The sequence below is a fragment of the Olea europaea genome, chromosome 10 (genome assembly GCF_002742605.1).
Source record: "Olea europaea var. sylvestris chromosome 10, O_europaea_v1, whole genome shotgun sequence".
In the NCBI taxonomy this organism is placed as follows: Eukaryota; Viridiplantae; Streptophyta; class Magnoliopsida; order Lamiales; family Oleaceae; genus Olea; species Olea europaea.
The window spans coordinates 3,712,023-3,739,923 of NC_036246.1; the positions used below are offsets into that span (position 1 = coordinate 3,712,023).

General features: G+C 34.7%; 3 protein-coding genes across 6 annotated transcripts; 1 reads left to right on the forward strand and 2 right to left on the reverse strand.

Moving 5' to 3' along the window:
* Positions 1–2,643: 2,643 nt before the first annotated feature.
* On the forward strand, positions 2,644–3,726 carry LOC111400940 (glutathione transferase GST 23-like). Its single transcript, XM_023028417.1, has 2 exons — positions 2,644–3,155; positions 3,244–3,726. The coding sequence occupies exons 1-2, from the start codon at positions 2,847–2,849 to the stop codon at positions 3,601–3,603; spliced, it is 669 nt and encodes a 222-aa protein (XP_022884185.1). The 5' UTR covers positions 2,644–2,846; the 3' UTR covers positions 3,604–3,726.
* Positions 3,727–3,933: 207 nt separating this feature from the next.
* On the reverse strand, positions 3,934–7,856 carry LOC111400939 (E3 ubiquitin-protein ligase At3g02290-like). 3 transcript variants are annotated; one of them, XM_023028415.1, is made up of 5 exons: positions 7,783–7,856; positions 6,333–6,949; positions 5,273–5,679; positions 4,746–4,855; positions 3,934–4,329 (listed from the first exon to the last, which is right to left on the reverse strand). In XM_023028415.1, exons 2-5 carry the CDS (start codon positions 6,548–6,550, stop codon positions 4,303–4,305), a joined length of 762 nt encoding a protein of 253 aa, XP_022884183.1. In that variant the 5' UTR covers positions 6,551–6,949; positions 7,783–7,856; the 3' UTR covers positions 3,934–4,302. The 3 variants fall into 3 exon arrangements, with proteins under 3 accessions (XP_022884183.1, XP_022884184.1, XP_022884182.1); XM_023028416.1 differs by lacking the exon at positions 7,783–7,856 and adding an exon at positions 7,680–7,776 and having other exon boundaries at positions 5,273–5,699; positions 6,434–6,949; XM_023028414.1 differs by lacking the exon at positions 7,783–7,856 and adding an exon at positions 7,680–7,776.
* A 10,439-nt stretch (positions 7,857–18,295) lies between these two features.
* Positions 18,296–27,490, reverse strand: LOC111400941 (cytosolic sulfotransferase 5-like). Of its 2 annotated transcripts, none has more exons than XM_023028419.1 (2): positions 27,359–27,490; positions 18,296–19,232 (listed from the first exon to the last, which is right to left on the reverse strand). In XM_023028419.1, exons 1-2 carry the CDS (start codon positions 27,415–27,417, stop codon positions 18,344–18,346), a joined length of 948 nt encoding a protein of 315 aa, XP_022884187.1. In that variant the 5' UTR covers positions 27,418–27,490; the 3' UTR covers positions 18,296–18,343. The 2 variants fall into 2 exon arrangements, with proteins under 2 accessions (XP_022884187.1, XP_022884186.1); XM_023028418.1 differs by lacking the exon at positions 18,296–19,232 and adding an exon at positions 22,297–22,540 and having other exon boundaries at positions 26,431–27,490.
* Positions 27,491–27,901: the final 411 nt, after the last annotated feature.

The following is a 27,901-nucleotide window of genomic DNA, read 5'->3' on the forward strand; positions in this document are numbered from 1 at the left end:
GAGAACTATATCATAGACATATCGAATGATCTAAATGAATATCGAAAATAATTAAACGTACATCAAACGTATGTGTTAAAAATTGCGTAAAAATCGTCTTTTTTTTAAAAAAAAATAAATTATTTTATTAATATTTATTATTTTTTCGCGACAAATTTTTCAATATAATTTAAATCATTTTATAAAAACAAATTTATTTGATTTGACGTCATTTTTTTTGGGATGTAAAAATTCCTAATAAAATTATTATCACTTTATAATTTATGCGGGTTATAAATTATTATACTATTTTTTCATCATCATTATTTTTATATCTGAAAATTTTTTATACATAAAAAAATTCGATCATTTTTATGAAAAAAAAAGACGATTATACGGTAGTCAAATGCATAGATCTTCTATATTCTCTAGAAGTTCATTTTGATATCTATATCATAGACATATCGAATGATCTAAATGAATATCGAAAATAATTAAACGTACATCAAACGCGTATATTAAAAAAGTTGACACAAAAAAAATTAATCGTCCAATTATTTTTTTCTCTTCTCCTGGCAAGTGCTCCTGGCTGCGCAGAGCAATTTATCAAGTTTTTCCCCTTTTTTTTTTTTGCAGCCAGGAGCAACTTAAATTTTTTTTTTTTTTTTAAAGTATGAGATCAATTTTTTCCTTTTTTTCTTAAGGGTATTGCACAAATTTTTTTTTCACGATTTAAATCGTACCCTTAAAATATTGTACAAAAATTAGTAAATGGGTAGGGAGTGGGGAGTTGAAAGGCAATAAAATGAATAAAAAATTGAAAATTGGGAAAAAGCTCTCTTCCCGATTCGGGGAAGAGAGCAGTTCTGATAATAATAATAATACAGAACTGCTCTCTTCCCTGAATCGGGAAGAGAGCTTTTTCCCGATTTTCAATTTTTTATTCATTTTATTGCCTTTTGCCTTTTTCAACTCTCCACCCCCTACCCATTTACTAATTTTTGTACAATATCTTAAGGATACGATTTAAATCGTGTAAAAAAATTTTGTGCAATACCCTTAAGAAAAAAAGGAAAAAATTGATCTCATACTTAAAAAAATAAATAAATAAATAAATAAATTTTAAATAAAATTTTTAAGTTTCTCCTGGCTGCCAGGAAAAAAAGGGGGGGAAAAAACTTGATAAGTTGCTCCGTGCAGCCAGGAGCACTTGCCAGGAGAAGAAAAAAAAATAATTGGACGATTAATTTTTTTGTGTCAACTTTTTTAATACACGCGTTTGATGTACGTTTAACTATTTTCGATATTCATTTAGATCATTCGATATGTCTATGATATAGATATCGAAATGAACTTCTAGAGAATATAGAAGATCTATGCATTTGACTACCGTATAATCGTCTTTTTTTTTTCATAAAAATGATCGAATTTTTTGATGTATAAAAAATTTTCATATATAAAAATAATGATGATGAAAAAATAGTATAATAATTTATAACCTGCATAAATTATAAAGTGATAATAATTTTATTAGGAATTTTTACGTTCCAAAAAAAAAAATTGACGTCAAATCACATAAATTTGTTTTTATAAAATGATTTAAATTATATTGAAAAAATTTTCGCGAAAAAATAATAAATATTAATAAAATAATTTATTTATTTTTGAAAAAAAAAAAGACGATTTTTACTCAATTTTTAATACATACGTTTGATGTACGTTTAATTGTTTTTGATATTCATTTAGATCATTCGATATGTCTATGATATAGTTTTCGAAATGAGTTTCAAGAGAATATAAAAGATTTATTGATTCGACTAACGTACAATCGTCGAAAAATTTTTAAAGTTAGTTTGGTATCAAAAGTTTCAAAATCTTAGTTTGAAAATGCCTATTTTGACGCGCCGAAACATTTGCTACGATTGATCGTTTCGTTCACCGTTAATGACTTGAAATACTAGGTCATTAGTACTTCAAAATGATTTTAAAGTTAGCTTGGTATCGAAAGTTTCAAAATACTATTTTCCTTTTTTTTTCTGGCAGCCAGGAGCACCTGGCTGCGTGGAGCAACTAAATTTTTTTTTTTTTTTTTTAAGAATATGAGATCAATTTTTTCCTTTTTTCTTAAGGGTATTGCACAAATTTTTTTTACACGATTTAAATTGTGCCCTTAAGATATTTAAAATTTTTAAAATACATTTTTTTACTTTTTTTTTTAAATTCATCGACAATTGTACGATAGTCAAATGCATAAATCTTCTATATTCTCTCGAAATTCATTTCAAGATCTATATCATAGACACATCGAATGATCTAAATGAATATCGAAAATAGTTAAACGTACATCAAACGCGTGTATTAAAAAAGTTGACAAAAAAAAAATTAATCGTCCAATTATTTTTTTTTCTTCTCCTGACTGCGCGAAGCAACTTAATATTTATTTATTTTATTATTATTATTATTATTTTTTTTTTAAGTATGAGATCAATTTTTTTCTTTTTTCTTAAGAATATTGCACAAATTTTTTTACACTATTTAAATTGTATCCTTAACATACTTCACAAAAATTAGTAAATGGGTGGGCGTGGAGAGTTGAAAAAGGCCAAAGGCAATAAAATGAATAAAAAATTGAAAATCGGGAAAAGGCTCTCTTCCCGATTCGGGGAAGAGAGCAGTTCTGTTATTGTTATCATAAAATATCATCATCAAGCAAACTTCTTGGAAGCTGCAGACAATGGTGACACCAGGGCTCTCTATTTCTTGGAAAATTCTCGAGTCTTATCAAGAACAGCACACTTGCTATAAAAGCTACATAAAGAATCAAGTTAAAAACCTAAAAATAAACTTAATCTTCAATCTTTTCCACAATGGAAGAAGTAAGGCTATACGGATTTTGGCCAAGCCCTTATGTGTACAGAGTGATATGGGCACTGAAGCCGAAAGGTGTTCAATATGAGTACATAGAAGAAGACGTCTCCAATAAAAGCCAGGATCTTTTACGGTACAATCCAGTTCACAAGACGGTCCCTGTGCTCGTTCATGGCGGCAAACCAGTTGCAGAATCACTGGTTATCCTCGAATACATCGAAGAAACATGGAGTCAGAACCCTTTGCTGCCTGCAGATCCTCATGAGAGAGCCATGGCTCGATTCTGGATTGATTTTGGAGAGCAAAAGGTAATTTTGAATTCTAATACCTTTATAATTAGCGCTTCTTCATTCAGTATTAACATGAAACTGAGAAATAATTTTTGTGATTTTGAAGGGTCGCACAATTTTCTCATTCTTTCTGGCTACTGAAGAGGATAAAGAAAAGGCAACAAAAGAAGTAATAGAGATTCTGAAAATTATTGAAGATCAGGCTCTAGGAGATAAGAAATTTTTTGGTGGCAATAAAATTGGATTACTGGACATATCATTTGGCTGGCTTGCTCATTGGTTTGCACGCACACAAGAAGCCGTGGGCGAACAAATTCTGGAACCTAGTACTTTTCCTCGATTATATGAATGGACTCTGAACTTTAGGGAAGAACCAGTCATTAAGGAAAATCTTCCTGACAGCAGCAAGTTGCTGACACATTTTAGAAGGGTTAGAGAAAAGTTTTCATCACCAAATCCTAAGTGAATGCTTCCCTTCTTTTTCCGTTTCTTAGTATGTGTTTAATTTGAAAGTCATTCATTTGAATCCTTGTATGGCAAGATATTAGAATAAATGATCAAATTAATGACATCTGGAAGTGTTGCTCAATGCTCGGACACACAAAAGTATTATCCATGCTTTTTTTTTAAAAGATTAGGCTAGAAATTATTGGGAGAATTTCTTTTGTCGGAAGAACAAGCATGTGGGTTATTTTTGCTATGGCTTCCTTGTGTGCGCGTGTGCGCACCTTCCCTCTGAATAAACGACATATGAAAACTTCACAAACATGCAACAAACGAATTCCCAAAGCAACCAAAATTTAACTACAATGCCCAATATATTCACCTTCCGGTATAAAATCAGTCAAACAATCAACATACTGTGAATTCATCTTATCGTAAAAGAAAATTCACTGGTGGAAGAATGAAAAGGTATATACAAGATAGCACCTCATCAAGAGGTGTGAGCAAAATTTCTCGGTGTGAAAAATAGTATACAGAAAAAGCAAGTCGTCGAAAGAAATTATAATGTACTGATTACTGGGACAACACTATGCTCGAGTGATGTCATAATATAAGATATTGGAATACAATATTCACATTTACTTTACGTGTTTGATTCGTGTTCTTTGTTTCCCTTTCTGTTTGATGTTGGTTTCATCCACGATTATACTTCTCAGAAATATCATGTCGTCTCATTGAATGCCATCACCTGGAAAGCAAAACAAAATTAACCACAGGATGAAACAGATACGTGATCATGCAATTATGTCCATTTCAGTTAATCACAATCAAACCCCAGCTGTTAAGGTTAGCATGTTTGGCTAAGCTTAAAACTAAGTATAAGTTAATCACAATCAAACGCCAAAGGACTATTAAGAAGCTATCATTAATGCTGTTGGACATACAGGCCGAATTGGTCGAATCATGAGTGTACTAGCCACTAAAAGCAACAGCACTAACTGTATAGAGGAGAAAATGGAATTAGAAATAAAAGCTTCTCGTGAAGATATGGTAATAACCGTTTGATACTCCGTGTACGTGAGGAAGTCTGTGTTTATACAAAATAAAAAATAATCTTAAAAGAATAAGCAGACAGAGAAAATACAAGGAATGATCAGTTATCACCTTGCCACAAACTGGACAGTTATCACTTCTTTCCATCCACTCATATATACAACCAAGATGGAAATGGTGAGAGCATTCCGTAATTATCTTTGGATTTTCTGTACTATACTCTGCAGGAAAAGATCATTGAATCAAAAGTAAGAAAAATCAGAATCCAGGATATTCTAATTTTGAATTGCAGTTTGCTGCAGCAGTCATCAACTTGAGCAAACGGGGGAAGAAAAATTGTGGGTGCTGCAGAGGAAATTCCAAAATTCAGACTGTTTAAATTCTATGTCCTGGAATAATAGTTTTCTTTATTGATGCTACTATAGGCTATCCCAGTCAAACACTCTTGGTTCACATTTCTATGCCCCAGATCAGTAAAAGGATAAGTTTAGTTCTAAAATGCATATTTTTCAACTACCATAAGGAAAATTGTTAATGTGTGATCCTGAGTAATACTACAAACTCAGGTACTTTACATAAAAGGACAAATGGTTACTCAAAGGAAAAGCCAGAAAACTAAAAAAATGCTATTTTCTTACCTTCAAGACATGTGGGACAGACATCTTCATCCTCTGAAGAAGTGTTAATATGAGCAAATCCTCTCGTTGTTTTAGTTATTGAGATTCTTCGTTTTGATTTCAAATCGCATTCTTTTGGTCCTACTTCACATGTAAACTCTTTCAATTTGTTTGTGCTGCTCAAAGATTCTGAATCTTCATCGATTTCACTTCTCCTCAGTGGTTCAGTTTCCTCACGTGACTGACTGGAGCCTTTCTCACGTCCAGAGATCATTCCATCCCGCTGCAAGTGAAGATATCTTGGATCTGCATCGTAAGGCAGAGGTCTTGGAGGAGCATGGTACATGTCTACTAGAGAATTATCAAGTGATGCTGCAGAACTTAAAGATGTACCCTGAGTGGACAAAGCGATTTCCTGTTCTTCTTCCCTATAAAACAATGATGTATACTGCAAAATTTTTAGAATGAGTATTCTACAGTCAAATGAGCAGCGCAAATTCCGCTGACATTGTGAATTGACACTCATGAAATTTTTAATGATAAAAAATTAATGTCAGTATTGTACACAGAAAATTATCCAGTTAACCCAATAAGAATCCTTAACTGGAGTGTCCCTTAAAGTAGGGTTTAGGTATTATGGCAGGGGAGAGCCAAGCACCCGATTCAGCTGTCAAGTAATTCGATTGAATTTTCTGCATTCCACATTATGAACTTTTTGTCTCACTCTTATTGTTTTTTCTTTTCAGGCTTGCAAATTATGTGGATTCACATGAAAAATTTTGACAGAACCATAACCTTAAACCTACATATATTATGAACCTCTTAAACTCAATAAGCTTATTGAGAAGTCAAGTAACCATCCATATTGTGGACAGTTTTTTAAGCAGAAATCAAAATTCGATTTCTTCAGTTCAAATATTTGATATAATGTAAAGACAAACTGTAAGGAAGTTAATGATTTTGTAAGGAAAGTTTAGAGATTTGCGAGCCAATTGAAACATCTTTAGTTACAAGAACAGATTGCATGGCTGTAATGTCCCGTAACCTAGCAGATTACATATTCCAGGGATTGGGGACTTACCCATTCAGTGACTTTGGCACTGGAGGTTCCCACAGCTCAAAACTGAATTTATCAAATTCAATCAAAAAACTTAAATAGACAGTAAATAATTTAAAGCATACCAAATGTAAGAAATTCTGAACGAAGCAACGAATGCAAATAAAGTTCGCACAGATTGAGCTGTTCGAATGAACAAAATCTTCAAATCCACCCCTCAAACAGCAACAAACAGTATCCATGATCCGATGATCACTAGCACCAACCTACTTAAATCCCTCAAACCTCCTTCTCCTTTTAAGTATCCTCAATAATTGCAGATAATGATTACAGAGAGAGTCAAAAATAAAATTCTTCAGCAAATATAACTTTACGAAAATAAGTGATGACCCCAAGCTTGCAGAAGTTGAAGTAGCATCCAAAACCAGCACCCCGACGAACCTGAAATGCCCTTTCTTATATTGACTTCAAGTAGACTGCTCCTTTTCCGTATCTGAAAAAATTTGGGTGAAATATGGTTCTACCGGGAAACAGGGAGGGTGTTGCCTCATTTCATCATCGAAAGAAGATTACTTATCCATCTGAATGAAAAGGCTTTATCCCAACCTTTTCTTTAAGAAACCACCATAAGACACTCGCACCTGTGAAAACAATATGAAACACTAACAATTAGGACGAGTTAAATCACATTCTTAATTAAATAATCGAAATTGCCACTAATGAACGAGGAAAAACTATACAAGAGAAAAGAGGAAAACATTATCAACAATTCTCAATAACAATTAAATTAAAAATATGGCTCACTCACTGTCAGACAAATCAAAATTAATGTATCTCTTTTCGTTTCAGTTGTATTAAAGAGCTTTAGCGGTAAAGGATGGAACTTTTTTTCTGGAAGCAATGATTCTAACGACCAAGCTATATAGCCACAGTTAGCGACAGAATTTCATTTCCAAACAACACGTGGCACATTCTCATTCGACATTGGGAAAAACAACATAAAAACACTCAATCATGATGGGCTCCCATTGCTTGTTCAGCATTATTCGCGATTCTAAATCACAAAATCAAACTAAATCATAAGTTACCTTATGTTAACAAAATTCAGATCGTGCAGTCATGAAATTTCTAAATTTTCCAGTCAACTCTGAAATCAAGCAACTGATAATCATTTTACACGTAGAGAAAAATAATATAAAATATTTCCATTCGTTCATCAATCGAATAAGTTCATTGCAGCTTATATCATTATACGATTCTATCATTGATTTTAAATTAAATGTTAGGAAAAAGGGAATTAAATAACATGAGATAGAAACTGGTCAACAATAAGTAATTAAATAGTAAATTAAAAGTATCAATCAAGCTTACGGAGATAGATGATTCTGGAGAGTCAGAAGCCAAAAAATTCGAGGTTGGGTGCTTCAGTATCTATTTCTGTAAAATATAGAAAAAACTAGAATTATATGAGTACCTGCTACGGAGAATTCAAAGGGGAAGAGGTTGGTAATTTTTCAAAGTAGTCCTCAACCTAAAATTTGTTGGAATGTGGAAATGTAATTATCGAAAATTAAAAGAATTCTTTAATTCAATGAATAAAATCATCTAGATGTTCATGTGTATATTATATAAAAAATAAAGTATTCGAATTTTTACTTAAATTCGATGATCAATTCTTGAATTAATTTTGAATCACAAACTTCCAACCTTTTTAATTTCAAGAATTGATTCAAACTTCCAAGTCTTCTACGTCCATGGGTGGGCAACTTGTTTTAATTAAGCCCCCATTTAGCCCCCTTTGAAACTCATTAATTTAATTTAAATTTTACTTTTTCTTATTTTCAATCACTCAATTTTCAATAAAATAATATTTCACGCAAATTGAAATTTTTTCATTCTTTTACAATTATCTATTTTTCAAAAAAACATTATTTCTTTCATTATAAATTCAAATAATAGGGGCCAAACGGGGGCTAAATCAAGAAACTAATTCTTGAACTGAACAATTGAAAAAAAAAATCAAGAAAATAATTTTTTCTCTCTCCAAAATTTGTGCACCATGGAATTATGCATTATGAATATTGTACAATTCCATTTCATATGACCTCTGATTAAAATTAAAGTCCAAATTCAATTAGTTTACATTTAATTCCACATTCAAATAGGAGTTCTAATTAAAATTAAAGTCAAAATCCAATTAATTTATATTTAATTAATGTGTAGTCTTAAAATTTCAATTACAATTATAATTAAGTTTACAATTTTCATAGTAATTACAACTAAGTACAAAATTTTATGGTAATTACAATTAAACTCAAAACTATTATAATTATCGTAATTATGTTCCAATACTTCATGAAGCTATCTTAGGGACCTGATCGGACATATATTATCCAAGTTCTGATAATTAAATCATGTTTAGTCGATTCTAGACCACCCAATCTAATTATTAATCTTTGCTTTTTTCACTAAAGGTAAAAGACCGAACTTTTGAAATATATAAGATCATAGAAGCAAATAAATCTATAATACTTTTCTCTAACCTGCTGTATAAGTATTTGATCCCTGTCCGAGATCCGATAATTGGGTATGAGCAAAAATGACCATTTTCCTCCTCTAATTATCCTCACCAACTTAAATTTCATTTTCTTAATGGTCCTGCAAAGTAATCACGGATGTCGAAATTTAGCCGTCGTTAAACACTAAACTCAGATTTTAACCGTCAATAGAAAATACGTAAGTAGTCACTCTATCCATTTTTAGAGCCACAATTCTCAACACGAATTCATGTTCTCTACTCCGTTCATTCTCAAATTCCCAACTCATCGAGATATTTGGTCAATCAAATTGATTTCACCCATTGATGAAACAAAGAACCATTAAAATTAAGAAAAAATATACATAATATTGTCAATGGATTTAAATAAAATACACAATGGTCTAGTGGAATTTAATTCTCCGCACGGTCATGCTATAGAATTAAATTCTAGATGTCCATTCAATACACTCTAAGTATACTAGTGTCACATTTAACTATTTCTATAAAAGAACAAATCGCAAACCTGAATGGTAAATCGGTCAACATTACAACCTTGTAGTACAATGTGCCAACCCTTATTCATTAGTTTTGAATAAATTATTTATTATCAAAATATAAGTTGTATCACACCATACTTCTCAACGCAAATATTCAATTTACATTATCTCAAGTGATCATTGGCAATTTCATTTGCATGCTCAATATTAAATAATGCAATAAATAAATAAAATTATCGCATCATTCAATTATTTACCTATCAAAGAAGTAGAAATTTTATAAATTATGAAGATTGATGCTATGTGTCAAGAAAAAGTTTGATAAGACTTTTTTAAGATACACACTTGTCAATTTTTTATTTGCAAATGATAAAAATAGATAATAATAAAAAAAGAAGAATAATGCTTGGGGTACAGGGGTGGTTCATAGGTCTTCTACAGGGATTCAAAAAATTGGTGACGTCTGCAGAATTAAAAAAAGAAAAAGAAAAAAAGGACTGACACAGAGAACAAAAGGAGGGAGAATTAGTAGACCGCGCCTCATTTCCCCCTCCCGCAATTCGTTTTCTCCAGCTCTCACACAAGCCCCATTTCCGATCGACGCTCAGCCACATCCCCACCGCCGGAGTCAATCTAAACACCGGAGAGCTGGACTGAAGTCGGCGCACCCTGTACCCTCGATTTCAGCTCTCTGAAACCTCTTCTCACGCAGTCGACGACACACCCACCATATTCTTCGGCCACTTCCCACCTCCGGTCATAGTATAAACTCTAGTGACCTGTACACCACTCGATGCGGTCGAATGTTCGAGAAATGGGCTTCCTTTCCACTTAACTGCGGTCTTCAGTACGCTGTGGTTCGGGCATTATCCTGCGGCTCCAGCAACCGTTTTCATTGCAGATTTTCGGAGATTAGAAGCACGCCATTATACGTAAGCTACTGCAACATTCTTGTTAGATTGCATTTGTTCTGTACATCCGATTGATTCTGGACTGGAAGCACGCCATTGTTCCAGCATTGTACTTGCACTTGTTTTCAATTTACTGTCTTTAGTTGATTTTGCAATTAACCGTTAATGCATCAACATGCCTTTGTTAAGAAACCGTCACTTGATTTCACTTTACTGCAGCCAATTTTTTAGAAGAACTAATAAGAAGGTTTCATTCAAATGCATTTCCAATTCAAAAGAATTAATCATGAAACTGTCTATTCGAAATGCGAAGAAAATGTTACTGCATGAGTATTTCCCTTTCTTGAACTCCTAAAATTTGTGACTGTAGCACCACAATATGTGATTTTAGATTCTTAAGCTACTGCATGGTGGTATATCCCCTTGTTGAACTCCCCAAATTCATAATTTTACCACCACATTATGTGATTTTGCTAAGATAGTGCATGGTGCAATGTAAATGGTTTATATTTTGATGAACGATACCCCTTGTTTTGCTGCAGTGGAAAGATTATGGAAGATGTGAATGATGAATTGGTAGAGTCCTCCAATGATAATGGTGCAGATAATATGAACAGGGTTGAGGATGAAAGGTTAGGAGAAAATGGTCCGATTGTATCGGAGGTAGGAATGATGTTCAACAACGAAACATAAATGTTTGAGACGTACAAGAGATATGCTTATGATATAGGTTTTCCTGTTAGGAGACGAAACTCAAAAAAAGGGGATGATGGCATTCTGAGATATGTAACTTTCACATGCAGTCGTGAAGACAGAAGAAGTAGTAATGCGGATGGGTCTTTAAAGCCTAAATCGATATGCCAAATTGACTGTAAAGCAAGGATCTCAGCCTCTTCAGATTGTCGTGGAAGATGGAGAATTAACACAATCCACCTTGATCACAACCATGAGACTAGTCCTTCTAAATCTAGGTTGTACCGATGCAACAGGGAGTTGAGTGCAAATGTGAAACGTAAACTTGAAGTGAATGATGTTGCAGGCATTCCGTTACATAAAAGTTACAACTTGCGGAAGTAGGTGGATATGAGAACGTGACATGTATAGAGAAGGAATGCAGAAACTATATCGAACAACTTAGACGTTCAAGACTTGGAGAGGGAGAGGCAACTGCAATATAGTCGTACTTTTCGAAAATGCAAGCAAAGTGCTCGAAATTTTACTTCAGCATTGATTTAGATGACGAGTGTCAACTAAAGAATGTCTTCTAGGCAGATAATAGGTGTAGGCAAGCGTACAAAGAGTTTGGCGATGTTGTGACATTCGATACCACTTACCTAACGAACAAGTACGACATGCCGTTTGCCCCTTTTGTTGGAGTAAATCATCATGGGCAATTAATATTACTTGGTTGTGGTTTGTTAGCTAATGAGGACACTGATACGTTAGTCTGGCTATTCAGGACGAGGCTTGAGTGCATGTATGGACAAGCTCCAAATGCAATAATTACTGATCAAGGGGCTCGTTTTCCCATGCACGAGACATAGATGGTGTCTATGGCACATTTTGAAGAAGCTGTCGGAAAAGTTTGGGTATTACGTTGATAAGTGCAGGATATTTTCGACTTTGCATAATTTGGTTTACGATTCACAAACTGCTGAAGAATTCGAAGAGGGGTAGGAACAGATGATTGATGCTTATGACTTACATGAGAATGAGTGGTTGTTGGGATTGTATGATAATAGAGGTCGTTGGGTTCCTAGCTTCTTAAGAACCACATTCTGGGTTGGGATGTCCACAACTCAACGAAGTGAGAGTATGAATACATTCTTCGATGGGTATGTGTATTCGAAGACCTCGTTGAAGCAATTTGTGGAGCAATACGAAAGAGCCCTGAGAAGTAAGGCGAAGAAGGAGTTCCAGGCTGATTTCAGGTCATATTCACAAATGGTGCCTTTCGCAACGAATTACGAAATCGAGAAGCATTTCCAGTCAGTTTACACCATTTCGAAATTCAGAGAAGTACAAGATGAGTTCAAGGGAAAGGTTCACTGTGACCTCATTTCTACTTCTGAGGGGTGTTTGGGGACAACATATGAGATGCGTGATGATGTGATGTGTCATGGGCAACGGAAGAAAAAAACATTTCTCGTCTTATTTGATATGGAGCGTTGTGAGATAAATTGCAGTTGCCACTTATTCAAGTTCAGGGGGATTATTTGCAGACACGCAATTACAGTATTGATCCGAAACGACGTTACACGATTGCCAGATAAGTACACACTACGAAGGTGGAGAATAGATGTCCGTAGACCACATACGAGGGTTGTAGTGAATTACGATGGTCTGGTCAGTACTCCAGGACAGTTGAGATATGACGAGATGTGTAAAGCTTTTTCACAAGTGGCCGACGCTGTAGATGACGAAGTCCGGACACGTGCTGTAATGGACTGGATAAAATCCGAAGTGACAGAGCTCATGCCAACGAAGTTGTGTACTGGAAATAGTATCATTTCGCAACGTACTCTTCATTTAGCTACACAATGTACTGATTCACAAAAGTACCGGTAGCCACAGCATAAAGGATCCAAATTTAACAAAGTGGAAGGGCGCTCCACGGAAACTTCGAAGAAAAAGTCCATTGGAGTCCACATCAAAGAAAGTAGAGGTACTACAGTTTGTTAGTATGCCATTTGTAGTACAATAGAAATCTAGTTTCTCATGTGAGTTTGGTTTAAATGCAAGCAACTTCGGTGTCATGTAAAGGAAGGAGACCGAGAGCTAGACAAAGTAATACAGAACAGGCACTACCGGATGTCGTGGCATCTGAAGAACAATATTCCACACAGACACATTTCTCATATTCAGAACTCTTATTAGCTAGTGCTTGGTCTTTCTTATAATAGTTAGGTTGCACTTTGATTGACGTTTTTGTGTGGTGCAGGGCGACGCCCAAAGTCAAGTATTTGCACAAGATGTGTCGTCATCGAATTTGATCCCGCCATTGTCAATACAAGTTCAATTCAATGTTCAAGGTGAGTACTTGAATTGTAATCCTCATTGCATTAAACACATTTGTATTGTGTTTGGTTGCTTATGTCAATACTGTCCACATTGCGATAGGTTATTCATTTCCAAGTTACTATCCGCATTTACCGCATGTAGATGACCCGAAGTCATAATGTGGTGGGCTGAAGTTCAGATATTAACATGGAACTTTTTTTTTGGTTGTCATGGTCTTCGATGAAGGTTTCAGGTTCTTCGTATCGATATTCATTTGTACGGGACATTAATAAATTATATTTTCTAGTTTTTTTGTGTTTGTGTACTATTTTCATCTATGGTTAACTTTACTTGTTCTCTGGTGCTGCAGTTATTTTGTCTTCATTTCTATATCCGAAATCCAATCATGTTATCACTCTTCAATGTCACATATATTTCTCCTTTTATGTAGTACAAAAACAGTGAAATTGTGATGAACCAAAGGGCAAGCTAAGTTAGGAGGTACACTTTGATTCTTTTCCTTTGTATCAGTCATTTTCAATTGTTCTATGGTCGATTATTACATATGATTGTCTTCAATAAGTAGTAAGTTTAAGAGTTGGCTCGATGTTAATCAACATTCATAGTTTGAGACTTTTATTTTGTGAAAGATATCTATTTCTTCAATTGTAAAAAAATTGCTGGATTCTTTCAAAACAAGTCTCAGGTAGAGTTGAAATTTAACAAATGCAGTGCTAGTAGATAAATGAAATTGTTAAACACTCAAATAGAAAGAGGTTCCATCTTTACACATGAACTATTGGTATCATGTTGTCGGAGTTGCTATGACTTTGATGTTCATTACCCTGAGGTCTGAAATCATCTAATGAATAGCTAAAGAAGCTTCTGCTTGTGCATGAACGTAGAAGTGAGAATTCTGTATAGAAAGTATTGTTTAATGGAAATTAGTGTTAGTGAATTCTGCTTTATCAATGGAATTTTATCAAATGCCCCCACTCCTCATATCTTAATAGCATTTCTATTTGTAGAAAAATTATTGATCGTATATCAATATCCTTGACTTCTCTATTGATTACTTCCTATAATTTCTCGATTTCTCATTTTGATTTCCTTTACTTGCGTCAATACTGTTTATGCCTTGTTAATAAAGTTGATTTTTTAGAAATTTAACTAGTGATTTCCAATTTAAGAGTGCTGGAACTGGAATTCATGAAATTCAAACTGAATAAATCTAATTTAATTCTAGGCCTCGGTCATATGATACCAAAATGCACGTTTAAAAGTTGGAGTAATTCAGGATTAAGAGCCATGGCTGTCAATTTGTTTGGGTTTCTTGTACAATCTACTTCCTTTTGATTTATTTAATAAAATCAATATTGTAACAGCTCAATTTTCATGTGATTATAGTGACCACCTTGCTCTTGCTCGGGCTTTTGAGGGGTGGACAGCACAACGAGAAAACCTCCTTACTTAAAACGATGGAAGATGGGCAGCTTCTTTTGCTTTAGGTGGTGGTGGATGTTGAAACAAGGCGATCTAACAGAGATTTTGGAGTGTCACTAGAAGCCTCCCATATGTTAAACCATTCGTCGTTTGATCAAGAGTTTTTGCCCCTTACTCTTTTTTTGCTTAGTGATATTGTATTAGTATTATTTTGTTTAGATTAATTTATAGTTTAGTGATATTGTATTAGTATCTTTTATGTTCTGCAATCAAGGGAAAAAGCCAAAAAAAACTATCATCTATTGTAACCATTGCATTATGAATGTCACACAGAAACAAAGATGTGTGTAATGCCAGCCAATTTTTTGATAAATGTAGATGAAGTTAATGACCATGCACTTATACTTACTCATCATTTATGAATAAAGATAAAGGGCGTAATAAAGAACATTAGTTCATAGTTCCCGTTCCTTATGTAAAGCAAGTGCAGATTTTGAAAAATCAAAGCAGAACCTTTGCAATGTTTGCCGGGATGCTTGTTGGAACGACATTTTTGGTAAGATAGCAAGTAACATAGGTGATGAGACAATAAATTTTGGCTATAGGTAACGAATACACATAAAACTAAATTGCATTACACCCATACTAAGATAGAACATACGTTGTTACGTCCTTCATAAGTTCTAGTACAAACATAATTCGATTAACAAGTTCAACCCAATAAAACTAATCAAGTGGCCTCCTTTGTTTTCCCGTTTCCTTCCGAACTTCCGTTTCCCTTGCGGAAAGTAATGTTCAAGTTAATCTCTACATCTCGTTCGTAGGATATTCGAGCTAGAGTTTTGAACATTCTTGGCAAATCTTCGACTTCTTCATTTTGCCGCAACATTGAGCGCTTCATTAATGGTACTCGATTCTCCACTTGACTCTCCTTGTTCTACCCATTCGAAAAATCCACATTTCTTATTGCATGTGTTGAATAATCGCCCTTTGTTACACGTCTGCTTTTCAACTTTAAAACATTTTTGAAATCCATGTGCACACCTTGGGCAACGACGTTTTCTAGGGCATTCATTGAAAAAATGCCCATTGCTTCTACAGTTGTGACAAATTTCAGCATTCCTTCCTTTCATATCCTTAGATGGAAAACAAGCACATAAATTAGTTGTACAAACCATGAACCCCAAATTGTTCAAAGCAGAGCAACATGTGAAATAAATAAATCAATTGCAAAAAAACATCTCCGTTACTCATCGTTTCTGCCCAATCAAAAGAATAATCTGGTAAACTATTTACGAATAAGTTGCCAACAACTATAAGGTTGCACATCAAAAATCATATCTAGTAAAGACTTGCAAGATGATACAACCATAGTAAAAGCTACCATTACACCACTTAAATCAAGTCGTTGCCAACAATCAATTTGTTGCACGTCAAAATCAAACAAAACGCCAATTCATTTACTATAGACGATACATGAACTCTTTAGATCGCAACCATCCATCGATCAACGACACATTTAACAACCTAATTATTGGAATACTATTATACGCATCAATATTTATTTAACAGGGTCTAAATGGCATCCAGGATAGATTTTAGTCATAATTCTAAACATGGTTAACATGGTTTAAAAGTATGAAACCTATATAATTAACGGTTAATTAGAAAATCAACTCAAGCATAGAACACACAATATAATGTCGAGAATCTCTAATGCATATTCAAGAGTCTAGTCTAGAATCTGGATGCATTAACGGTTAATTGCAAAATCAACTAAAGACAGTAAATTGAAAACAAGTGCGAGTACAATGCAGGAAAAATGACGTGCCTCCAGTCCAGAATCAATCGGACGTACAAAACAAATGCGATCTAACAAGAATGTTGCAGTAGCTTATGTATAATAGCATGCTTCTAATCTCCGAAAATCTGCAATGAAAATGCTTGCTGGAGCCGCAGGATAATGCCTGAACCACAGCGTACTGAAGACTGCAGTTAAGTCGAAAGGAAGCCCATTTCTCGAGCATCTGACCGCATCGAGTGGTGTACAGGTCGCTGGAGTTTATACTGTGACTGGAGGTGGAAAGTCGTCGAGGAATATGGTGGGTGTGTCGTTGACTGCGTGAGAGGGGTTTCGGAGAGCTGAAATCGAGGGTACAGGGTGCGCAGGCTTCAGTCCAGCTCTCCAGTGTTTAGATTGACTCCGGCGGTGGGGATGTGGCTGAGCGTCGATCGGAAATGGGGCTTGTGGAAGAGCTGGAGAAAACGAATTGGGGGAGGGGGGAAATGAGGCGCGGTCTACTAATTCTCCCTCCTTTTGTTCTCTGTATCTGTCGTTTTTTTCTTTTTTTTTTTTTAATTCTGCAAACGTCACCAATTTTTTGAATCCCTGTAGAAGACCTGAACCACCCCCTGTACCCCAAGCATTATTCAAAAAAGAAAGGGGGAAGGACCACTGCAGCACCGGTATAACTTCTGTGAGAAATTCCCTAGATGAATTACTCAATTATGAATTTTCAGTTGGACTCGATCAACAATTTTCCAATCAAGACCCCTTATTTGGGCTCCATTTTATTGAAATGTAGGGAAAAATATGTTTTAAAATATTGATATTTTTGAACAATGTGCAGTTAAAAAAAAGAAATATTTAGATTTATTTGTAATATTATTTTATAGAATAATGTGTGGTTGAAAGGAAGAAAGAAAAAAAAAGCATTATAATTTTAATGGTGGCCAAACAGGGGCTTAAGAGAATGGAGAGGTCATGCGTCTGATTTTTTCATGTCCTTATCTTGGAAAAAAAATGTATTATTGAATGTTGATTTTTTGGAGAATGTGTAGTTATAAAGTCAAAGAAAATCGATTTACATGTTAAATTTTTTATTGAAGAATATGTGGTCGAAAATAAGTTTGAAGAAATGGGACTCGAACAAGGACTTAAGAGTTTATTTGCAAAGATTTTCCAAAAAGAAAAATGATTTTTTAGAATGTGTTGTCAAAAAGCAGATAAAATTATGGATCTAAAAAATTGTGTGATTAAAAATAAAGCTGTTAATAAAAAATAGAGTTCAATTGAATGCTTAAGCCCTTGTTTGATGGCCCTTATTGAGAAAATTTGATATTTTGAATAATGATTTTTTGAAGAATGAGTGGTTAAAGGTAATAAAAATTTTGGATTTACGTCTAAAATATTTTATTGTGTTAATGCATAATTAAATCGAATATAAGAATTAAAGAATCTTGTTTTTATGGGAGACAAAGAGTGACTAAATTTCAAATTTACATTTTCAAAGAGCTGTTTGTAGAACATTTTAAAGTAAAAATTCTACCCATTTGAATACGAAAATAAAAGTTCGCAAATTTGACTCTCCACCTTTTGGGTTGGAATATACAAAAATTAACAAAAACGATTTTTTTTTTTCATAATTAGGCTATATTTTTTCAAAAAAATACATTCTTAAATATAATTTGACATCATTTCAACCACACATTCTTCATGAAACAGACACGCTTAATCCTAGTTTTGAACAAATGGTACACATAACTATATAGTAGAATTGTAGACACCACCGCCATCCAACATAACAAACATGGGAGTTGGGGCATGTCTTTCGAGTTTGAAACACAACTGTTGAATCATCTGAATTAGATTCCATAAACAAATCCAGAAGCATGAAACTTTTGTCTTGTAATAGCATCAATTTGGTGAATCATTTCAGGCTTCAAGTAGTTTATGTGATCACCAACTTTCCCATTTCTGAAAAATGAATTATACGGCAATGGAAAACACTCTGGCGTCTCACTCGACTTGTTAACTTCGTGATTACTCAACGTTTCAAAGCCACAACTTTTCACAATTTCCTCAATTTTTTCTTCTGCATTTTCACCTTCAAATGGACACCCAAGAAATCCAGCCAATCTTTTCACTTGTTTGTTTCCATCTTCCTTAAGTTCCTCGAAGGTAACAAAGAATACTTTCCAAGGCCTTTTAAGGCTTTCTTCCCTGTAAGCCAAAACATGATCATAATACGGGCCGAAAGGTAAAACCCCATTGCAGAACTGATCAACAGCAGCCTCTAGTGTCCATGGATCTTCGTGGAATTTCTTTGCTTTTTGTATGAAATGCCAAAGGGAAACGAGAGTGTCCTTTGGATTTCTTGTAACATAAACAATTTTACAATCTGAGGAGTTGAGGACATCGCCTATAATCTGGTAAGGAATATGGGTTCCAAGAATTCTAACTTTTTGATCAGTAAATTCAGGGTCTTTTCCATTGGATTCAAGAAATAGTTTTGTTTCTAGAGATGGAATGAGTTCATGGGGGTGGTTGAAAATCAGGGATTTTTCTTCTGAAGATCTGAAAATAATGGAATGTAAAAGAGCTTTAAGCCATGTAGTGCCAGTTTTGGGGAAAGAAGCAAGAATTACATCAGTTGGAAGTGGCTTGAAATTCTCAACAACCTTTTTTGTGGATTCAAGATAAGTTGTCCAAATCCAAGAGCCCTTAAATTTGTAGAGAAATTCATCAGAAAACCATTTTTGTTTTTGTGAAGTTAATGACCATGCACTTATACTTACTCATCATTTATGAATAAAGATAAAGGGCGTAATAAAGAACATTAGTTCATAGTTCCCGTTCCTTATGTAAAGCAAGTGCAGATTTTGAAAAATCAAAGCAGAACCTTTGCAATGTTTGCCGGGATGCTTGTTGGAACGACATTTTTGGTAAGATAGCAAGTAACATAGGTGATGAGACAATAAATTTTGGCTATAGGTAACGAATACACATAAAACTAAATTGCATTACACCCATACTAAGATAGAACATACGTTGTTACGTCCTTCATAAGTTCTAGTACAAACATAATTCGATTAACAAGTTCAACCCAATAAAACTAATCAAGTGGCCTCCTTTGTTTCCCGTTTCCTTCCAAACTTTCATTTCCCTTGCCAAAAGTAATGTTCAAGTTAATCTCTACATCTCGTTCGTAGGATATTCGAGCTAGAGTTTTGAACATTCTTGGCAAATCTTCGACTTCTTCATTTTGCCGCAACATTGAGCGCTTCATTAATGGTACTCGATTCTCCACTTGACTCTCCTTGTTCTACCCATTCGAAAAATCCACATTTCTTATTGCATGTGTTGAATAATCGCCCTTTGTTACACGTCTGCTTTTCAACTTTAAAACATTTTTGAAATCCATGTGCACACCTTGGGCAACGACGTTTTCTAGGGCATTCATTGAAAAAATGCCCATTGCTTCTACAGTTGTGACAAATTTCAGCATTCCTTCCTTTCATATCCTTAGATGGAAAACAAGCACATAAATTAGTTGTACAAACCATGAACCCCAAATTGTTCAAAGCAGAGCAACATGTGAAATAAATAAATCAATTGCAAAAAAACATCTCCGTTACTCATCGTTTCTGCCCAATCAAAAGAATAATCTGGTAAACTATTTACGAATAAGTTGCCAACAACTATAAGGTTGCACATCAAAAATCATATCTAGTAAAGACTTGCAAGATGATACAACCATAGTAAAAGCTACCATTACACCACTTAAATCAAGTCGTTGCCAACAATCAATTTGTTGCACGTCAAAATCAAACAAAACGCCAATTCATTTACTATAGACGATACATGAACTCTTTAGATCGCAACCATCCATCGATCAACGACACATTTAACAACCTAATTATTGGAATACTATTATACGCATCAATATTTATTTAACAGGGTCTAAATGGCATCCAGGATAGATTTTAGTCATAATTCTAAACATGGTTAACATGGTTTAAAAGTATGAAACCTATATAATTAACGGTTAATTAGAAAATCAACTCAAGCATAGAACACACAATATAATGTCGAGAATCTCTAATGCATATTCAAGAGTCTAGTCTAGAATCTGGATGCATTAACGGTTAATTGCAAAATCAACTAAAGACAGTAAATTGAAAACAAGTGCGAGTACAATGCAGGAAAAATGACGTGCCTCCAGTCCAGAATCAATCGGACGTACAAAACAAATGCGATCTAACAAGAATGTTGCAGTAGCTTATGTATAATAGCATGCTTCTAATCTCCGAAAATCTGCAATGAAAATGCTTGCTGGAGCCGCAGGATAATGCCTGAACCACAGCGTACTGAAGACTGCAGTTAAGTCGAAAGGAAGCCCATTTCTCGAGCATCTGACCGCATCGAGTGGTGTACAGGTCGCTGGAGTTTATACTGTGACTGGAGGTGGAAAGTCGTCGAGGAATATGGTGGGTGTGTCGTTGACTGCGTGAGAGGGGTTTCGGAGAGCTGAAATCGAGGGTACAGGGTGCGCAGGCTTCAGTCCAGCTCTCCAGTGTTTAGATTGACTCCGGCGGTGGGGATGTGGCTGAGCGTCGATCGGAAATGGGGCTTGTGGAAGAGCTGGAGAAAACGAATTGGGGGAGGGGGGAAATGAGGCGCGGTCTACTAATTCTCCCTCCTTTTGTTCTCTGTATCTGTCGTTTTTTTCTTTTTTTTTTTTTAATTCTGCAAACGTCACCAATTTTTTGAATCCCTGTAGAAGACCTGAACCACCCCCTGTACCCCAAGCATTATTCAAAAAAGAAAGGGGGAAGGACCACTGCAGCACCGGTATAACTTCTGTGAGAAATTCCCTAGATGAATTACTCAATTATGAATTTTCAGTTGGACTCGATCAACAATTTTCCAATCAAGACCCCTTATTTGGGCTCCATTTTATTGAAATGTAGGGAAAAATATGTTTTAAAATATTGATATTTTTGAACAATGTGCAGTTAAAAAAAAGAAATATTTAGATTTATTTGTAATATTATTTTATAGAATAATGTGTGGTTGAAAGGAAGAAAGAAAAAAAAAGCATTATAATTTTAATGGTGGCCAAACAGGGGCTTAAGAGAATGGAGAGGTCATGCGTCTGATTTTTTCATGTCCTTATCTTGGAAAAAAAATGTATTATTGAATGTTGATTTTTTGGAGAATGTGTAGTTATAAAGTCAAAGAAAATCGATTTACATGTTAAATTTTTTATTGAAGAATATGTGGTCGAAAATAAGTTTGAAGAAATGGGACTCGAACAAGGACTTAAGAGTTTATTTGCAAAGATTTTCCAAAAAGAAAAATGATTTTTTAGAATGTGTTGTCAAAAAGCAGATAAAATTATGGATCTAAAAAATTGTGTGATTAAAAATAAAGCTGTTAATAAAAAATAGAGTTCAATTGAATGCTTAAGCCCTTGTTTGATGGCCCTTATTGAGAAAATTTGATATTTTGAATAATGATTTTTTGAAGAATGAGTGGTTAAAGGTAATAAAAATTTTGGATTTACGTCTAAAATATTTTATTGTGTTAATGCATAATTAAATCGAATATAAGAATTAAAGAATCTTGTTTTTATGGGAGACAAAGAGTGACTAAATTTCAAATTTACATTTTCAAAGAGCTGTTTGTAGAACATTTTAAAGTAAAAATTCTACCCATTTGAATACGAAAATAAAAGTTCGCAAATTTGACTCTCCACCTTTTGGGTTGGAATATACAAAAATTAACAAAAACGATTTTTTTTTTTCATAATTAGGCTATATTTTTTCAAAAAAATACATTCTTAAATATAATTTGACATCATTTCAACCACACATTCTTCATGAAACAGACACGCTTAATCCTAGTTTTGAACAAATGGTACACATAACTATATAGTAGAATTGCAGACACTACCGCCATCCAACATAACAAACATGGGAGTTGGGACATGTCTTTCGAGTTCAAAACACAATTGTCGAAACAACTGAAATAAATTCCAAACATTGGAGTTGGGACATGTCTTTCGAGTTTGAAACACAACTGTTGAATCATCTGAATTAGATTCCATAAACAAATCCAGAAGCATGAAACTTTTGTCTTGTAATAGCATCAATTTGGTGAATCATTTCAGGCTTCAAGTAGTTTATGTGATCACCAACTTTCCCATTTCTGAAAAATGAATTATACGGCAATGGAAAACACTCTGGCGTCTCACTCGACTTGTTAACTTCGTGATTACTCAACGTTTCAAAGCCACAACTTTTCACAATTTCCTCAATTTTTTCTTCTGCATTTTCACCTTCAAATGGACACCCAAGAAATCCAGCCAATCTTTTCACTTGTTTGTTTCCATCTTCCTTAAGTTCCTCGAAGGTAACAAAGAATACTTTCCAAGGCCTTTTAAGGCTTTCTTCCCTGTAAGCCAAAACATGATCATAATACGGGCCGAAAGGTAAAACCCCATTGCAGAACTGATCAACAGCAGCCTCTAGTGTCCATGGATCTTCGTGGAATTTCTTTGCTTTTTGTATGAAATGCCAAAGGGAAACGAGAGTGTCCTTTGGATTTCTTGTAACATAAACAATTTTACAATCTGAGGAGTTGAGGACATCGCCTATAATCTGGTAAGGAATATGGGTTCCAAGAATTCTAACTTTTTGATCAGTAAATTCAGGGTCTTTTCCATTGGATTCAAGAAATAGTTTTGTTTCTAGAGATGGAATGAGTTCATGGGGGTGGTTGAAAATCAGGGATTTTTCTTCTGAAGATCTGAAAATAATGGAATGTAAAAGAGCTTTAAGCCATGTAGTGCCAGTTTTGGGGAAAGAAGCAAGAATTACATCAGTTGGAAGTGGCTTGAAATTCTCAACAACCTTTTTTGTGGATTCAAGATAAGTTGTCCAAATCCAAGAGCCCTTAAATTTGTAGAGAAATTCATCAGAAAACCATTTTTGTTTTTGTATTGCTGAATCAGGATGAGGGTTTTGGTATGCAAAAGCTTCCATTGTTGAAGAAGAAAGGCTTCAATTGATGAAGAATTCAGTAGTCATTTTCATTTTATGCAGTAAAGAAGAAGGTGATAGAAAAGTTGGTTGGCAATTTAATTACTTATAGAAAAGTTTGTTGGCAATTTAATTACTTATAGAAAAGTTGGTTGGCAATTTAATTACTCACTGACAGTAAATGTGCGCCTCTACCGGACTTTGTGATATGTGCGCTATAAGAATATCTTATAGGAATGTTAAGTGGAACGAGCAACTTGTAGGCGAGCTCACTTCCAAGGCAAGCTGTGAATGTGAGCTGAACAACAAAAACCTTGTGTAAAATGAGTGGCTCACAAGCCAGCTTATGGTCAAGAGTTAAAATGTAATTTATAATTAAAAGAAACACGAGCAGTGAGTAGCTCGAGAGCTGATTCGTCAAAGTTGTATAAATTTCTAAGTAAAACAGGTTCATGCTTCGTAAATGGACATTTCTCTCAAACCAGCTAAAAAGGAAAAGAATAGCGCAACCTTTTGCACTTTAAAGCATTTAAGTGTCAAACTTCCCCTACCTTTCACCATTATTAAAGGTTGAATCTCAACTTTGAGGATCCCTACTGACCCGCCTCTAAAACTTTGTGAAGGAGGTAAATTGCAGAATGTACCCCAATAGGTCAGGCGACAAAAGTAGCTTGTACACTGTGCCTACAAAGAGTCCAATTCCATGTCTCAGGAATCGGACACCCACACCTTTCACCATTATTAAGTATGAGTTGGGTATTCAATGTACGGAATTGTTAGTTGACCTCTAAATAGATGAAGAATAGTTATATTCATACCATAATTTATTATGAATGTATCAAATTTTAATTGTATTAAAAGTTATTTATTGTCACGCTTATATTTTAACTTTTTCCTTTACGTTCTTTTATCCTTAATCATTCATTAATTAGTATGCTTTTTGTGTGTGCTTTAAAATGAGGGATAGAAAATTTAGTCACAATTTTGCCGTTTTTGTCTACCATTTTTAACCACATTCTCACAATAAATATTTTTCACATAAATCACAAACTTTTTCCTATTTTTTAGCCAATGAGTAACTATGCACCTTTTATGTCCCTTAATATGTCAAGTTCAACTTATAAGGAGATGGAATTCCAACCACAATATTAAAAACAATTTTTCCTTGATTATAAAAAGGACACACATCAAACTCGATTAATTAAAAATAATTGTTAATGTTAAATAAACTTGTTTATTTTAATAAGTCAGTAATCCGGAAATAATTTTAAACCATTGTATAATTGTTCTTTTAATTATTGAAAATGCATTTTTTCCGGCAATTTACACAAATAGGAATAAAATATGGGCTGAATTTGAAAAATATTGATTTTTGTTACATTTTGCAAATACATCTTCAACTGGTGCTCAAGGAAAAATATGACAATTATAGTTTATGTAATTTTTTCTCCATGTATTTTATGTAATGGTTTTGAGACGACTTTAATTTATATCATGTGTTAATTTTATTAAATTATATGTGATTTTTTTTAAAAGTGTAACTTACTCTATTTGTTAATTCTTTGTAACTTTAACAATTTTATAGTAAGTGATGGTTCGGTAGCTTCCAAAGAATTAAAAAGTTCATAACCCAAACTGGTATGAGGGCTTCGAAGATGTGATTTTGTTTCCCCTTTTTCCTTGCAAATCCATTCATTTAGGTCGGTAGACTAAGTCACCCGCGGCCTTCTCATTTCAAAGCAAATTGACATAACTCTCACCAACAGAGCTCATTTTGTCATGTTGTTGGGATATTCGGACGATAATTTAAAATAGTTGATGGATAATTTATTGACACCACAAACTCGGCTTGACTCGACTCAAATATGATTGGCACTCGACTCAACGGTTTTCTGGTGTCTTCTCCGATGGGGAATGTAAAACTTCAAATGGGGAATGAGCTTCCCACAGACGGCGCCAAATTGTTGACCTCCAAAAATGGCTCCTCCACGTGGCCAACTTATAGCTACTCCACGTATCCTCCCTGCGAAATGAACAAATGGTCAGGTGCACACGGCCGGAACCGACGGGGGTGGCGGCCGTATATACTCCGACGGTCAAGTCAGGTTTGGGTGATCGGAACAGTGCCTTGGGGCTACACAAATCAATCAATAAAGGGGGAGGAGAATATATAAACTTGTTATGGAATGCTATGTATTGAGAGTTTCATTACCTTTGCCTCTTGCCAAACTGTGGGTATTTATAGGTGGTATGAACCGTGGGATGTGGAACACGTGTATACATCTGATGGTATGAAGCGTCTGCTCATAGGCGTCAATCAGCCGCGCTTGTAGAGTAGTCGGACAGTTTGTTTCCCCCGAGTTGAATTGACATAAAGTTGATAAATCACATCAAATAGCTTCATGGGGACGTCAAATCAATTTAAACCTTATATGCAGAACAAATCTTAAATTGGCGGCGGATCTTCTAATCGGGGTCCACCTGAACCCGACCTCGGAGGTGGGATACTTCGGCACATCAGTAGTAGGAATCGATGTATCACTTCGGAGAAGCTTCGGGAGGGTCGGAGTGGTCTATTTGATCTTGGCTTCGGTGGTGAGATGACACTTCGGTATCGAGGCTCATAAAATGAGGCGTAACAGTCATAATTCTCAACCATCGAGAACAATTAAAATGCACAAAGAAAAATAAATACACAAGAAAATTCAAGAAAAATAAACACTTAAATCAATCCGCATGCATGTTACGCACATAATAATAATTAGATTTAAGAGCTTAAATGGTAACATACCCTTCATGAAACAGACACACGTAATCCTAGTTTTGAACAAATGGTACACATAACTATATAGTAGAATTGTAGACACCACCGCCATCCAACATAACAAACATGGGAGTTGGGGCATGTCTTTCGAGTTTGAAACACAACTGTTGAATCATCTGAATTAGATTCCATAAACAAATCCAGAAGCATGAAACTTTTGTCTTGTAATAGCATCAATTTGGTGAATCATTTCAGGCTTCAAGTAGTTTATGTGATCACCAACTTTCCCATTTCTGAAAAATGAATTATACGGCAATGGAAAACACTCTGGCGTCTCACTCGACTTGTTAACTTCGTGATTACTCAACGTTTCAAAGCCACAACTTTTCACAATTTCCTCAATTTTTTCTTCTGCATTTTCACCTTCAAATGGACACCCAAGAAATCCAGCCAATCTTTTCACTTGTTTGTTTCCATCTTCCTTAAGTTCCTCGAAGGTAACAAAGAATACTTTCCAAGGCCTTTTAAGGCTTTCTTCCCTGTAAGCCAAAACATGATCATAATACGGGCCGAAAGGTAAAACCCCATTGCAGAACTGATCAACAGCAGCCTCTAGTGTCCATGGATCTTCGTGGAATTTCTTTGCTTTTTGTATGAAATGCCAAAGGGAAACGAGAGTGTCCTTTGGATTTCTTGTAACATAAACAATTTTACAATCTGAGGAGTTGAGGACATCGCCTATAATCTGGTAAGGAATATGGGTTCCAAGAATTCTAACTTTTTGATCAGTAAATTCAGGGTCTTTTCCATTGGATTCAAGAAATAGTTTTGTTTCTAGAGATGGAATGAGTTCATGGGGGTGGTTGAAAATCAGGGATTTTTCTTCTGAAGATCTGAAAATAATGGAATGTAAAAGAGCTTTAAGCCATGTAGTGCCAGTTTTGGGGAAGGAAGCAAGAATTACATCAGTTGGAAGTGGCTTGAAATTCTCAACAACCTTTTTTGTGGATTCAAGATAAGTTGACCAAATCCAAGAGCCCTTAAATTTGTAGAGAAATTCATCAGAAAACCATTTTTGTTTTTGAATTGCTGAATCAGGATGAGGGTTTTGGTATGCAAAAGCTTCCATTGTTGAAGAAGAAAGGCTTCAATTGATGAAGAATTCAGTAGTCATTTTCATTTTATGCAGTAAAGAAGAAGGTGATAGAAAAGTTGGTTGGCAATTTAATTACTTATAGAAAAGTTTGTTGGCAATTTAATTACTTATAGAAAAGTTGGTTGGCAATTTAATTACTCACTGACAGTAAATGTGCGCCTCTACCGGACTTTGTGATATGTGCGCTATAAGAATATCTTATAGGAATGTTAAGTGGAACGAGCAGCTTGTAGGCGAGCTCACTTCCAAGGCAAGCTGTGAATGTGAGCTGAACAACAAAAACCTTGGGTAAAATGAGTGGCTCACAAGCCAGCTTATGGTCAAGAGTTAAAATGTAATTTATAATTAAAAGAAACACGAGGAGTGAGTGGCTCGAGAGCTGACTCGTCAAAGTTGTATAAATTTCTAAGTAAAACAGGTTCATGCTTCGTAAATGGACATTTCTCTCAAACCAGCT